This window comes from Halyomorpha halys, unplaced genomic scaffold, assembly GCF_000696795.3.
Source record: "Halyomorpha halys isolate HHAL.00 unplaced genomic scaffold, Hhal_1.1 Scaffold7.1, whole genome shotgun sequence".
In the NCBI taxonomy this organism is placed as follows: Eukaryota; Metazoa; Arthropoda; class Insecta; order Hemiptera; family Pentatomidae; genus Halyomorpha; species Halyomorpha halys.
In genome coordinates this window covers 243,438-258,822 of record NW_027110368.1, presented here as the reverse complement: position 1 = coordinate 258,822, position 15,385 = coordinate 243,438, and the positions used below count along the sequence as shown (strand labels likewise).

General features: G+C 29.4%; 1 protein-coding gene across 1 annotated transcript in view; it reads left to right on the top strand.

Moving 5' to 3' along the window:
* LOC106677286 (signal-induced proliferation-associated 1-like protein 2) overlaps positions 1-15,385 on the top strand; it is a gene marked incomplete in the record, with an annotated part of 238,749 nt that overhangs the window by 161,513 nt on the left and 61,851 nt on the right. The window contains 1 exon segment of the mRNA XM_067048516.1: positions 6,107-6,134. Coding sequence (XP_066904617.1) covers positions 6,132-6,134 — 3 coding nt within the window.

Sequence of the window (15,385 nt, the reverse complement as noted above, 5' to 3'; positions counted from 1 at the left end):
AATAGTGTATTCAGGCCCAGATTTGAAATTGTGAAAATTTAAAGAGGAGAAAATCCGTATTACATAAAAAATTTCGATGCCAGATGTCAATAGATTCTAAGTATGTTAATTTTCTCTTTCCCATCTTTGATTTTCAATTATAAGTGTTTCAGATTTTTACTGTTTCAATAAAAATAGACTACAGACAATAGATAATTGACAGTAACCCATTGCGTATGCAATTGCATTGCTGGCATCTCAATATGATAAGCATGTCACTGTTAAAGTTCCAAATGGTTTCAGGTTCAAACTAGGTTCTATAATGACAGCAGTCAAAACAAAGACTGCTGTCAAAATAGCCCTGAAGAAGCCCTGCAACGTGGGGCGAAACGTTGGCTCATTAAAATAGTATATTTCTACTATTTGAGTTTTTTATTTGACCGCACCCGGACCATATTCCTTTCATAGGTTCTATAATGTTAGCAAGAGGTTCATCCCTGATTGTAACCACGTAATTGCAAAGTTATGTACTTCTTTCAACAATAATTAAACCAATAGAAACTTATCTTAACTCAGCCTAAAAGTTATCTTTATTGTTTAAATATGTATATATTTATTTTTTTCTTCATGTAAGTCTTTTTTGTGTAAAAAAATATTGACCTTCCAATTGAAAAAGATTATTTATATTTAAATAATGAGTATCATTAAAAAAAATTTGTTAGATCTTAAACCTGAACCGATAAAGTTTGTAGTCGAAATATTTTGATAGATCATTTTTGTTTTATAATATTTGTTCCCACTTATATTATTCGAGAGCATTACTGCTCCAGGCAATTTGCTAGTTTAAAAAAAAAAAAAAGTTTCAAGGAATAGGCAGCAAACAATGATCTCAATCTTAATGTTTAATAAACTCAGGGCATCCTCATGGGTTCCAAGTACCTTATCAATTCAATCCCGTTCATCAGTTAGATACCTTGGAATGATTTTTGATCAGAACTTATCCCGGATGGCCAATTCCCAAATTAGGGAAATTGTTAAACAGGAAAAAAAAATTAATAATTGTATTTAGTGTGTAGATGAGTTTTGATTGTAAAATGAAAAGGTAGGAAAAAAATTATTTTTATATCATATAAATATATGTATTGTATGTATGTCCGATCATGGATAGATTAGTATGCTATATAGTGTAGCAACCTAATGTATTTAGGTACCATGGCTAAATAAATCATTTCTCTCTTCATCTCCAGGATAACCTAGACGCTCTCATGTCTCAGGTATTCTCAATTAAAATGGCTTCACTCACTTTTCCGTCAGAAACACTTCCTTAGGGTTTATCTTTTAAGAATATTTAAAACTAAAACACCTCCCTTTATCCTCGAGTTGTTTACTCCGTGTTCCTCTGCCACCTCCTTAACTACGAATTCCCAACCCACAAACTTGTATATTCCTCCCTACAGAACCGTTTCCTTAAAAATCTTTTAAAATCCATAGTAACTTGTGGAATTCTTTACTCATATCAATTCGTAAAACCCCTTCTTAAAACATAAATTATTTCTTCTACTCCTCAACTATCAATCTTCCTCAAAGCTGTTACCATAAAACGAGATGTATGATATGGATATTTTTTTTATTCTTTAATATATTTTTTAAATTTATTTCAATATCGAATTATCAATTATTTTTTTGAGTATTTATAAATATCAACCATAAAATTTAAGCACTTTTGTTTTGATTCTACTACTATTATTGTGTTATTACTTAGTAATTAAACCTTTTATGCTAGACAATTGCCACTCAAATATTCATTGTAATTATTCTTAGAGGACTAGACGTCCCAGAATAAGATTGCTTGCCATTTTATTACTGTCTTCGGGGATTTCGTTTAGTCCTTCAGAAGATGTCCAAGGGAGGAGTGTAAGTTACACATTTGAACAAGTGAAAAACACATTTGTTAAAACGGACGACCTGGGGTGACCTTTTGACAGCAAAAAAAATTTTTTGAGTAAAAAAAAAAGTTCCAAGGTTGTGTATGTACTTTATATTGACAAAATGTTATTAAAAAAAAAAAAAAAAAAGGTTGATGTTGCGTTGGTACTTTATATTGTTTTTTAAATAAAATTTTGATTGATATTTTCTTCATAAAACATTAATAAATATTATTGGCTATTTTATAAATAATATCATGTAGGCCGTGTATAGCGAGGAGGGGATAGAGGAAGCTGGATAGGCTATACCAACCGCAAGCCTTTGTTAGATACCCTACCACCTGTCTTCGTCTTAGCCACAAACCTCTTATTTACCTTTTTTCTATTCGATCCGTCCATTACCTTCCTTTTGATCAAGGTCTCCATATTCTTCCTTTTTATTTCGGTTTTGGTTTCCGTCTATTATAATTTCCGCCAGTTGTTAACTTCTTATAAATGTGTCCTTCTTGTGTAATTTGATGCCACAAAAAAATGACTGCCTTTGTGTATTTGTGTTTTCTGGAAGTAATTTGGTCCTTCACTAGAAAGTGATCGGACTATGTTGCAAACTTGTTTCACAATCATATGCTCTGATTATCACCTCGGGTGTCGATTACAGTGTTCGGTCACGAAAACGAGATAGAGGTATAAAAGATGTTGTTTCAGATTGGATAACTTTTATGGTTAGCAATATCCTATGCTGTTGAAACAATAACCCGAACCCTATGACTTGACATCTTAATGTATAATTGGTACTGTGTGTCTATTAAACAATTGAAAAAAAAAAGAAGGAAAATCAGATTTATGAATTCTATGATCTCCAGTTTCTAATTCTTTTATATTGTTTAGTAGACTGGATAATATAATCCTGAACTTTTAATTATAAGCAAGAGCTTGTTTTATTGAAAATTTGGCCCCAGTATTGTGAACAAAGTAAACGTGGAAATACATGCTTTCTAACATTAAAAGTTTACAGTAGAGCGAAATGATTTTTGAAGATGGTCTATTTATTGGTTTCCTACGTTTCGACCCACTATGTAGGTCTTCATCAGGGTTGTGATGCGTGGAGTTGTAAAAAATGGACAAATCGACAAAAAATGACCAATGATTTTTTACTTTTGTCCACGAACTTAGAGTTTCTGAACCTCTGTGCTACTACCAGACGGAAAAATTCATTTGATGAAATGGTCTTCATAAGGAGCAGTAAATTTTTCGATGTCTATTGTCATCACGTCACGGACAATTAGATTGGTAGTACAAAGAAAAACATCTGGTGCGATTGATGCTCACAACTTTCACTTACTACACTTCATAAATCCCCCAAGTTTTATGTAAATTGGTGAACTCCTTTTGAAGTTATCACTATGATTCTGATTTTGAGAAAAAAAACAAAACAGTAAAGCCCAGGAAATGCGCAAATTATGAACAAAAAATTTAGATGTTTAGTTATTCTCATAATTTTTAAATATTTTGTATTTATCTATTGTTCATTTTTTCTAACAATGATTACTGTTTATTTTGTTTTTCTTTTCAAATAAACAATGTTAAAGTTACTTAATAATAAGGTAAAATAATTACTTCAGAGGAATATTTTTCAAAAATGCGTAATTTAAGCCCAGTCTGACTATTTCACGAGGATAAGACGTAGATATCAAAGACCATTTAATTGTACATTTATCTGCCAAGATTAGTCAAAATCATTTAAGCCGTCTTCAAAAAAATCGAAAAATGTAATAAATCCATTCTATATAGTATCACATTCAGTCGGTCGATTTTATCGAAAAAGTTACTTTCACATTCCAGGCATATACCCTCACTAAGAATGTAAATTCAGTTTCTTAAGATTTTTCGATTTTGAGCTAAGCTGTTCTCTCACACACAGAAGTAATTTTGCGAGAATTGATTATTTGGACTCAGAGGGACCCTAAAACTTGTATTGAAAAGTCGAATTTGAATTTTTCACGATTGCAATTCGTCACGGGATAATTTTAATCAAATTATCATGTGTTCTGAAACATTTATCATTTTTTTTTGTACAGTTGTAAATTTTTATTAAAAATAATATTTGAAACGAATCCAACCCTATTAGAGAAATCGTTCGATTTTACGAAAAGTTGAGATTATTTATTTATTATTATTATTTTTTTTAACTATACTTGCTCATGAAGGTTTGAATTTGAAATGTTTATTTACTAAGAAAAAATTGGGTGACTCTTTAGAACCGCATGTCATTCACTGTTCTTGATGACGTGTTTATACGAAACTTATGTATACATTCTCAAGTGATCTGGAGTGGCGAGGAATGTTTTTTTTTTACTTGCAAACAAACCCATATCTTATACACATCAAAAGTAAATAACAGCTGAATAAACCAAAGATATTCTATCTTTTCCATAGAGTGTATCTATTAATTTCTCAAACATTTATGGGTCAGTGACCATTTTTTCTTTGATACACAGAAATGAACTATATTGTGATTTATTTAAAATAAACAGTTTTATTTTAATTTTGATATTAGATAACGAAAATTTAGGCTTATGGCTCACTTAATTAAATCCACTTTAGCCTTAGACCTTGTTCCGGGACCTTACACAACCCTCTTTAACTCATAAACATCTTTATACACACATTTCAATGATCTGTATAAGTCATGTCGTAACTAGACAAGACTCGCCTTGTTCCCACATGCCCAAATAGTTATTTTTATTGTCTCAAAAGAAAAAATAGGAGACACACATGTCATCTGCCAGGGTTAAAGAAGGCAGCCTGTTGTGTAAATCAAAAGCCTTAGTATGGGTGCGCACATGTGGGCGTCTTTGACATCTCTAACCTACTTCTTACTGTTTGGGCTTCTTGTATCTGTCCTTGCCCACTTTTCTATTTTTTAAGCGGTATGTCGTACAATTTTTTGAGGTATTATTTTTTTTAAATGAAATTATGAAGAAAATTTGTCGTAGGAAACAGGTATTTGATCTCACAATTATATCCACCGCTCTGTAACATAACATTTGTACACAAATATTGGAAACAACTGATATTCAAGCTGTAAAGCAAATCGATTATACTGTGGGATAATAATATTGATCTCACGATGAAGAAAAAAATACTGATTTTATACAAAATAAGATCTTAGTGTTTGCTAAAAAAAAGTCTAAAACCTCTATAGAGAATTTTCATGCACGTATTCAGAAATTGTATTGGTTACTTATATATTGTTACTAATATCTCAAAACTTTAAAATTTCTGGTTTTGCCTAGAAAAAACAAAATACGTATGCAACTATTTCATTAAGTAAGTTGATATTTAGTTGTATAAATTTTATTCTAAAAAGAACATGGATAGCGCAGAATTCCAAGGCGAAGATTCAATCTACCTCATTTCTAATTATTATTGTTTTAATTTTTGTATGAAGCTAGTTGCTCAAAAGGATGTGGTAATTTCGTAAGTAGCCTATCATATATTGTTAGCGGCTATGGAGAAACCACATATTTGTTTCAACAAAATATTGTGTATCCTTGGCGAAGTAATCATTCAAGGTTTCTCTTCTGTAGTACTCATTACTAATGATTTTACTAGTTTTAATTTATGGCGAATTAATAATTGACTTAATAAATTCAAAAGGCAAACCTTATCAAAAATATTTAGTGAAACATTACTTTAAAAGGAAACTGTCAATATCTGAGTCATGTTTTTTATTGCTCGGATATCGTGAGTTTAAAATTAAAAGATTTTGAGTGAGTTTAAACGGTTTTACGTTCTGTTTCTCTTCAACCTATTCTACAGAATTTAAATATTCTTCGTTGTTGTTTATTAAAAAAAAAATAATAAGATATCGTTCCTCCCATTAGCTCTACATAATATAAAGTGTACTAGTTTTATAAATTCTTACTTCCAATTTTAGGTTACCTAACTAGACCATATCATCGTTTTATCTTTGCACATGGATAGTGCTAGAATTATTTTCTAATGACATCCTTGGGTATTAAATTATGTTCTAACAGAGAAAAGACTAATACTCTTTTAAATTTTAACTTAATTACATTTAATATTTTAAATTAATTAAAATTTATTAATTTAATTTCCTACTTGTTGAATATCTACCTACATATTGTTGTATTATAATTGTTTCTAAATACTTATTTTCTTTTTTTTTCATTTTCCAGGTGAGTTTCGACGACTGACACATAGATGGTAATGTAAATTAGAATTATTATGGCATTAACTGTTTTAGTATTACTCTCTATACCATACTCATCTTAATAGTCAATTATTTTTTTATTCCTATTAAAGAAAGTAAATCTTCAATAATGGTGTGGATTATCTGATTATAATTATTTCATTTTTAGATTAACAAAATTTTATTATTTACACCATCTTATTTATGGTGTTAAGTTGAATCATTCTGTGTGCTAAGTTTATTTCTATGTAAAGAAACTAAAATTTATTAGGTTTGTAGTACCTGGAAATTTCGCCTGTATGAAAATAGTATTTGTGCTTAGCATATCAATAGAATTTCTAATATATATGTATTTTGTAATACCTATCTCAATAAATATAATTTAAATCTATATAACGGAAAACATCAAATATTCTTTTTGGGTGTTGTACATCTGGAGATATGTTATGAATAGTTTAGTCAACAGAGATCCATGAAGGATAATTATATTAAAAAAAAAGCATATACATTATTTTCTGAATCGTTCTTCACGCTTATAGTGTTGGGCTGCCGTATCAGTGACTGTTTTGTCACCTCATATCTAAAGATGGCTATTTAGGAAATACTTTCTTGTTGTTTGTTATTTGCTTCAATAATAAATTATTAATATAAATTAAAAGCATTGTGTAATAACCCATTGTTTTATAAATATGGTTATTATTGCATAACTACTCCAGTGTTCTGCTCAATATTAGTAACTGTGGCAACACTCTCATTAACATGATTTTTTTTTTAAATATAAATTTTAATAACATAATATAGTACATTATATGTTTTTATGTATCCTTACCTAATTTATATATGAATTATAAAATCAGTTATGAAAAAGGTTAACTTGGAGGTTACAATATTTTAAAATCATTTTATATCTACCGTATTCATTAAGTTTTTTATTTTTACATCATAAAGTTTGCATTTTTGATTTGGATTAAACTGGATGTTTTTGTCATTCTCGGACTGATTTTAAGTTTTTTAATTATATTATTTATTTTTTTAAAATAAAATTTCATATAAATTTAAATGATAGTTTTGTTTATTTTTCCTATTAATTGTGACCGATTGTAATGCCTAAACATAAAAATAGTTAAGCAAAGTAAATACATATTTTTTTATATTAATATGTTTATTTATTGTTAACATTTAATAATTTCCTTGAAATTCTAACGTTAAACGTTAAAATTTGAGGACTAGGCCTTTTGTATCAAAATTTCAGGGAAATCAACTATTTTTATAACATTCTGTTATTTAAATGTTTTAATCATTATTAAATGTTATTTATTTTCTAAAATATGCCAGTATTTTATATCTTTGTTAAATGTGGTATTATAGCTGGCGTTATCAACGTAGAATGGAATATAAAATACCCAGCCAAAGCCTGCTGTAGGCCAGGGTCAGATTACAAAATAATACCCCATTGTGACCCGGCCAAACCTTTCTGTGGTGATGATGTGTTTATAATCACACTCTACTCAAAAGTTTTTCCTTCGCTCTAGTGAATGAATGTCCTTTATTGTAGGAGCCTATCCTAGCTTTCTTCATTCACCATATTGTCTCCTTGCTTTATTATATAACACAATAATACGACATTCATTTCAAATCATAGCTAGCTACAGAAATCTCTCTTGGAAAGAAATTAAATTAGCTCTTTTTGTCCCCGTGGTTCTGTTGATTGCGCATTCACTGTGAATCTAGTCTTTTTGTTTGTATTAATTTTTCATACATGGTCAAGATACAAAATCGCGCTTGAAAATTACCTGTACAATAGTACAAGAGCTCAAGAGGAGAATAAAGGCAGTTATCTCACCCCAAATTTTGATTAATTTTATGAAAACTATGTATAATTACTAGTCAAAATTGATGAGTCCGCCAAGTCCTCCTACCAAGTATAGGTAAGGGGAATAAAAAACAGCGGCTGTTTGAAAACGATAAAAAATTTAATTTTTCATTCGGAGCTCTATATCTTAAAAAGTAGGAACAACACAAAAAAACCTAAGAGACCGTCATTTAAAGATGAACAAATTTGCTAAAATATGAGCCCTAAAAGAGTTATTTACGTTAAAGAGTTATCTCGAGATATAGCTTTTTAAAAATCAACATTTCATAAAAATGTTGTATGGGACGTACTGAAAGATCAGTAGTTAGTGAATTTATTTTGAAAAACCTATATCTCATAAACCATTTGACGTACATATGTCTATTAGCACTCAAAGTAAAGCTAGTTTAATGAGCTATAAAGTAGTTTATGATGTTTATATTCGTAGGTGAAATAAGTTTCATGAAATTTGCTAATATAAATTGATTTATAGTTGTTAGGACAAATTTTTATTTGCCAAATTTATGTTCATATGTGAATATCGTAAAAACTACTACCGCTACGAAGATAAGTGTCATAAACTACTTTATAGCAAGTAAAATTTCCTTTATTTTCCGTGTTGGCAGACATATGTGCGTCTTATGGATCTAGAGATATATTTTTCAAAAATCAAACATTTTATACGAATAACTAGAAATTAATATTTTGTAAGTTTATTTTATCAAATATTATAAAAACTACTAGTCCTACAAGGATAAACATTATCAACTATTTTATAGTAAATTTAACTAGCTTTAATTTGAGCGCTGGCAGACATCAGTACGTCAAATGGTTTCTGAAATGAAGTTTTTCATAAATCAAACTTATTGTCCGAACAACTATAAGTCAATTTTTTTAGCATATATCATGAAAACTACTATTCCTACAACGGTAAAGGTCATAAACTTCTATATAGTCCATTATACTAGTTTTAATTTGAGTGCTAATAGACATCTTTACGTCACATAGTTCCTGAGATATAGATTTCTCAAAATAAATTAACTAATTACTAATCTTTCAGTAGATTTTTAAGACATTTCGCTTTTTAAAAAGCTATATCTCGAGAACTATTGGACGTAAGTAGCTCTTTTAGGGCTAATATTTCAGAAAATTTACTCTTCTTTAAATAATGTTCTCTTTGCTTTTCTAGTATTGTTGATAGTATTTAAAATATAGAGCTCCGAATGAAAAGTTAATGTTTTATTAGGGTTTTGAAACAGCCGCCATTTTTTATTCCCCCATTTTTTATCACCTATACTTGGTAGACTCATCAATTTTGACTAGTAATTATACATAGTTTTCATTAAAGTAATCAAAAAATAGGGTGAGATAACTGCCTTTTTTTCTTCCCGGCTCTTGTCCTATAAGGACCATTCTACCAAAACCGACAAAAGTAAAAAGTCCCAGTGAGAACTTAGTCTCTTTGTGAAATTGCTAATACTTCAATTGCATTCGCTGGCCAATAGATGAAGTCAGCTTGTTGTTCAAGGATTTTTATCTCAGTATCATTTTGGCTATAGGTCTAAGTTTAAACTTAAAATCTCTATATCTATCTCCCTCACCTGTTCCAAAACTCAAGTTTATGATTTTGATGGCAAAAAAATTACCTTTTCTTCTATTTATATCCTCAGATTTTCTGATACCTGCTAGATGCTCTTCAATTATCAGCGCATAAGGTCTTAATTATGCTTTAAGGATAGATTGCGCTATTAGTTGTATAAGAAAAAAAGTTATGAATCATAATCTACCTGACTATAGGTGCGACCTGTTCCCTTTATATTATTTGAAATTGAGCGCCAAAACTTTTGAAATCTTTATTTTATTATTATCCATAGCTAGGAACACTGTAGCTCATTCCCTCCAAAACGAGGATAGCCTATTTCACAGAACTTTTAGCTTTATTTCTCTTGTGATTGTGTTTTTATGAGAGTGATCAGTGAGTGTTATTTCAACTCCTATCTCCCTCACACAGTGATATTTCCTAAAAGTTAAGTTTGATTCACGTCATATTACAGTTAATTTATGTGTTTATAAGTGAGTTCGAAAATCTATAAATGATGTAGATAGAAAATCACATGGAATGCTCGCAAAACCTACTTCACATCTATCTTTATCACACCTCCAACAGTGATAAAACTAGAGACGGGAATTTTTTTTAATAGAAAAAGTCAAAATATGTATTTAAATGTGTAATGAAAAGAGAAATATTTAACTTAAAAAATTTTTAAATGAGGAAATATAATTTTAAAAATCCTGAAAAAACATATTTTATAAATTTTTATATACGAAATTCTTTTAAGGTTGAGGTTAATCGTTAAAATTTATGGGCAAAATTAGTAAATATAATTTTGTTTTTAAAATTAATTTGAATGGTTATTTTAATTCATTATCCTAATTTTATGATTTAATTTATTAATTGATATTTACTACTTTATTAACTAATTACAATAAGTAAATGTGATGTGAGTTATATTTATGACATGTTACAGACGTGTGGAAAATCTACCCATTGGTAGAACTCCATTTCATGTATTCATATACATTTGGAAATGAAAAGCATCTTTAAGTTTGTAAAAAGAAATTTTCGACGATTGTTGGGGTTCAAAACGTTTTGTATTAACCGAACTAAGTAATTGTTGCATATCGTAAGGGACAAAACTCTTGTTCACTCGTTATTCTTCCCCAGTATGTGTGCTAATATAAGTAGAAGTTTTTATGCGATCAGCCAAGGATTTTTGTTCAATATAACGTACATTTATTCCTCATAGTTTTCCTTAGAATAATAATTCTTTTTTTTTTTTAATTCGGCATGTTTCCCAAAAACCTTTAACGCCCGGATGGGATTTATATTTGTTATATATATATTTATTTATAGCCAGCTTTTTATTTTATGGATGGGAATACCTTTACCAAAACCCCGCTTGAACTTGAAGGAGATGAAACATCTCCAAAACTTTGTTTTGTTTTTGTAGAATTAGCTATGGAAAAATATGTTGGAAGCATAAACATAAATGCAGGTTGTAGTAAATAATACATGGCAACATAAAAATCTCACCTATAGTGATACACTATAGACTGTCTATAAAAAGGCCTAAAATGGATTCAAAGCCTTGTCCCTGTGAGGAATGCAGCGCTGCTGATGTTGAGGTATCACAGTCAATTAAATACACCGATATGGACACCATAACCGGTAGTGGCGTTAGACAAGACCGCTCAACCATGTGTTATTACTTCCTCTCTCTGAAATCTTCAAGGCAATCTCTTATCTTGTCTTTCCTTTTACATCTTAAGCAATACTTTTGTTTTTGCTACTGTGCATTGTTTTTGAGCCTTGAATATTGTTTATTGCAATTGTCATTCTCAAGCATTGGAAGTTTTATGAATGAAAATTGCTAAACGCCTTTAGAATTTAATATAACTATGAAATCGAGGCATAGATATAAGTTGATATTATTTCTACAATAACTGACGAATTTTTAATTATTAAAACATCTATGCATTTTTGTTCCTCTTTCAGGACCTATTGACTATGTACTTGTCATAGTGAATATAGTTATATTATATTTCTTTTTTTCTATTTCTTAAACAACTTAGGAAAATGTACTGGAATATCCGTCATTCACTTGTAAATACGAAAATATAATTTATTATTATTTTTTTGGTTAAAATTCAAACTGTGTTTAAAATTCAATCAATATCAATTATTTAATGTATGTATTTCAGTTACCTCTTGCTTCTTTTTTGAACTGACAATATTTTAATGAGTTGAACTAATGACTAGAAACCGGATTTTTGTGCATTTTCGTCTTGTGCATTCCCTAACCGGAAATTTAGCCAAACATAGACAAAAATTCAAATTATAAACCTTTACTCTTCTAGAAATTACGTTTAATTTTAATTGTTATTTTAATTAATCGTAATTTTTAGTCTTAAGCGTCTTATACCTCTACTCACCTGCCCTATAGTATCTTTTTTTTAATATCCCACTAAAGCCTGTTGGACAGATTCACTACTCAGAACTCCATCTTGACATATTTGGAATCTCTATACTGGAATGAAACGAAAGAAACTGCTCATAGATTCTGATCACTACAGCACATACTTGACAAACGCTGTAAAGTTTCCATTCACTACAAAAAACTCTAATGTACAATATTACAATCAGACCAATATGGACTTACATAATTGAGCTTTGGGGCACCAAAAGGTTCCTTCCCAAGACTATCATGTGTTCTGAAATAATTATTGTATTTTTTTTTTTTATACAGTTGTAAATTTAATAAAAAGTAAAAAAGAACGTTATACTGATACTACTTTTATATTGCACGTTTTGTGGTTACTACGCAAATATTAACATTTTACATGAAGCTTGTCTGTAAATCATTATTTTAATTGTAAAAAAAAAATCAAATAAATAATATTATTACGATACTAACAATTAACATCTAAATCAATCGTTTAAGATACAAGCTCTAACATTCTAGTTTTTTCCGGCGATAGTAGTTTTCTGCAGGAAATGAAGAACCGAAATCTCTCTGTTGAAGAAAATTCCTAGCTAATTTGTACTGCAAAACAATTTTGCAAAATTTTTAAGCTCAAATTTATTTATTGAAAACATTAAAATACAGAAAATCAAATTTATGTTTAAAAATTTTGTTATGTGTTCTCCTCCCCCCCTCCACCGTTTAAATAAATTAAAAAATTTTAATTTCAGTTTTCCTGTCTTATAATAGGAATAAAAAAATCAATCAATACAGTTAATTTCCGATTGCCTCTTCAATTATGGACAAAATTGTTGGGTTTTAGTCAGAGTACTTTAGTTTTTCTATATGCTTGCACAAATGTTGTACGTATTAAAGAGTTTATATTGATTTAAACCAGCTTAGATAAGATTTTTATGTACATATTAATATTATAAATTATTGAAATAAAATTATAACGGGGTCTTTTATGTATTGTTCAATGCTTATTTACTCTTCAATAATTGTACTTGTTATAGTAAATATAGTTATTATATGCTATACAATATTTCTTTTTTCTCTTTCTTGAACAACTAGGGAAAAAAGTTCCAGAATAAACGTTATACATTGTTCATTCTGTTGTAAACACAATTTTTTATTTTGGGCCTTTTTTTAAACTTCTCTTTAGTTTAAAATTCAAACTTTGTTCTTACTGTCAATATCCTTACATATACAAACTGAGGATACACATACTCGTATTTTTTAGATAAGGTAAGGCTTTAGAACAACAGATAAAAGGAATTTATTATTCTCGATTATATTATTCAACTCATATTTTCTCTGACTCATTGCCTTTATCTCCTCTACCTTAGCTAATTATTCCCAGGTTTTCATTATGCAACCCTCTATCTCCTGTGTGAGTTTAATGCGCAAATCTACTGACGTTATCATTGTGCACTAAATTGCATCTGAAATTAGATTTTTTTTTTTCATTAATTCGTTTCATTACTTAAAATATGTTGGTTTTTAAAAGCGCTTTGTGTATGGGCGTGTGCGTGTGTGCAAAGTTTTTAAAATCTTGACGCATTATTAATACATGTTTATTTTTCCAAACTCCAGGAAACTATTAATACATGTCGATGAGAGATTGTTGACCGTGGATAAATTATATGAGGAGACGATGGTTGGGGGGGGGGGAGTGCGGTCAAAATATATCACAAATAAGTTGAAATAACATATTTAATAGTGCCAACGTTTCGGCCAGAATTTCTAGCCTTCATCAGGGCTAAGAACAAAGAAGAAGATAACAACCAATGAATACAAAAAATAAAATATTAACAGAATGACATAAATTAAATAATTGTACAGAATGAAATTAATAAAATTAAAGCGATGAAAGAAGTGGAAAATAAACTCTATATATAATTAAGGAAATAAATTAAAAAATTTAAGTTATATAATGCAAAGGGATATAAATATTTTAACCATATCTATAATATTATAATAAAGAAACAAAATATGAAGTCAAGTTAGACAAAAGAAGTGAATAGAAAACATAAAAATAATAATATATGGTGAACATAACTAATAACGTGGGTAAGGAGAATTAAGAAAACAATAGGGAAGGAGAAAGGGGTAAAAGAAAGATAGGAAAAAAAGAGAATACAAATTAAAACATTACCTGCAAGTAGCAAATCTAACAGCTAAGTAAGCTTGCGCGAGACTCATAATTAAAAAAATGCGATACGAAGATGATGAGGTATTTGGAAGGTGAGGAAACGTTAGGAGTGGATGAAAATAAAAATTAGTAAAAATAAAATATTTATAAGAGGAAAGCGTGTAAGAGGGTGACGACAAATGGTTTTAGAAAATGTTAAAAAATACGTTACAAGGATTACGAAGTTACCGGAAGATGACAATGTGTTATTAGTATTTGGATGTTTAAAAACTGTTAAAAAGAGGAAAACGTTTAAGAGGGGGACGATAAATGTATCAGAAAAAGTTAAACAATACGTTACAAAGTGGGCGGGGGGAAGAAAAATTACATTTTTAGTAAACTACTACATGTGTAAAGTAGTATTCTACAGGAATTTAAATTCTACAGTTATTTACAATAAATAAATAAAATTTAAGGTCATAATTTTCCAATTGTAATTTCAATTCTATACAATAAAACCGGACTGAATGTGTCCTTATCTATTCACGCTCTGACTTGTTGGTTGCTGTATCTTAAAAATGACAGTGTTAATAAAGTTGAAATTATTTTATATAATTGTGGTTTCCATTATGCTGTATGCAATATGGCTTGGTTAAAGAAAATTCGGACTTTTAAGTCGTTACTTTTTTTTTTTTTTAATTATTCAAATACTGTATATTTTCTGAAAGATCATTGACTTATCATGTTACAAATTGGTTAAACGTCTTTGCTCATTAATTTTAATGACTTAATTTTTTTGGGATTTCTTCTTGAAAAAATGTTGCTGATAAAATATCTATTGTGTTTTTTGGTTTGTTCTGATACTCGACGACTTGCTAGGCTTTGGCATACTGCGGGTTATAAAAAGATTGTGTTGTGACTCTAATACTCTGCGATGTGCAACATTCTTTTAAGAGGCCTTGTTTGGTGATACTAATAGAGTAACTGAAAAACATAAGCCATCATTCTTTATGTGTAAATTAAATCTGTACCGCTAAAACCCATGAAGGGTCAGGGTACTTGGTAAGGAACTACTGTTACTAGTCCAACGGTTGTGCAACACGCCACACGCTTGATTGAATCACGGTTACAGTGAAATAAAAAATAATTATCTGCCAAAGCCGGATTTGAATCCGGCTTCTTCAAGTTAGTGGCAGAATGCCTTACCACCTAGCTACCCACTCCAATATATCTATATATATATTAGCTACATTATAT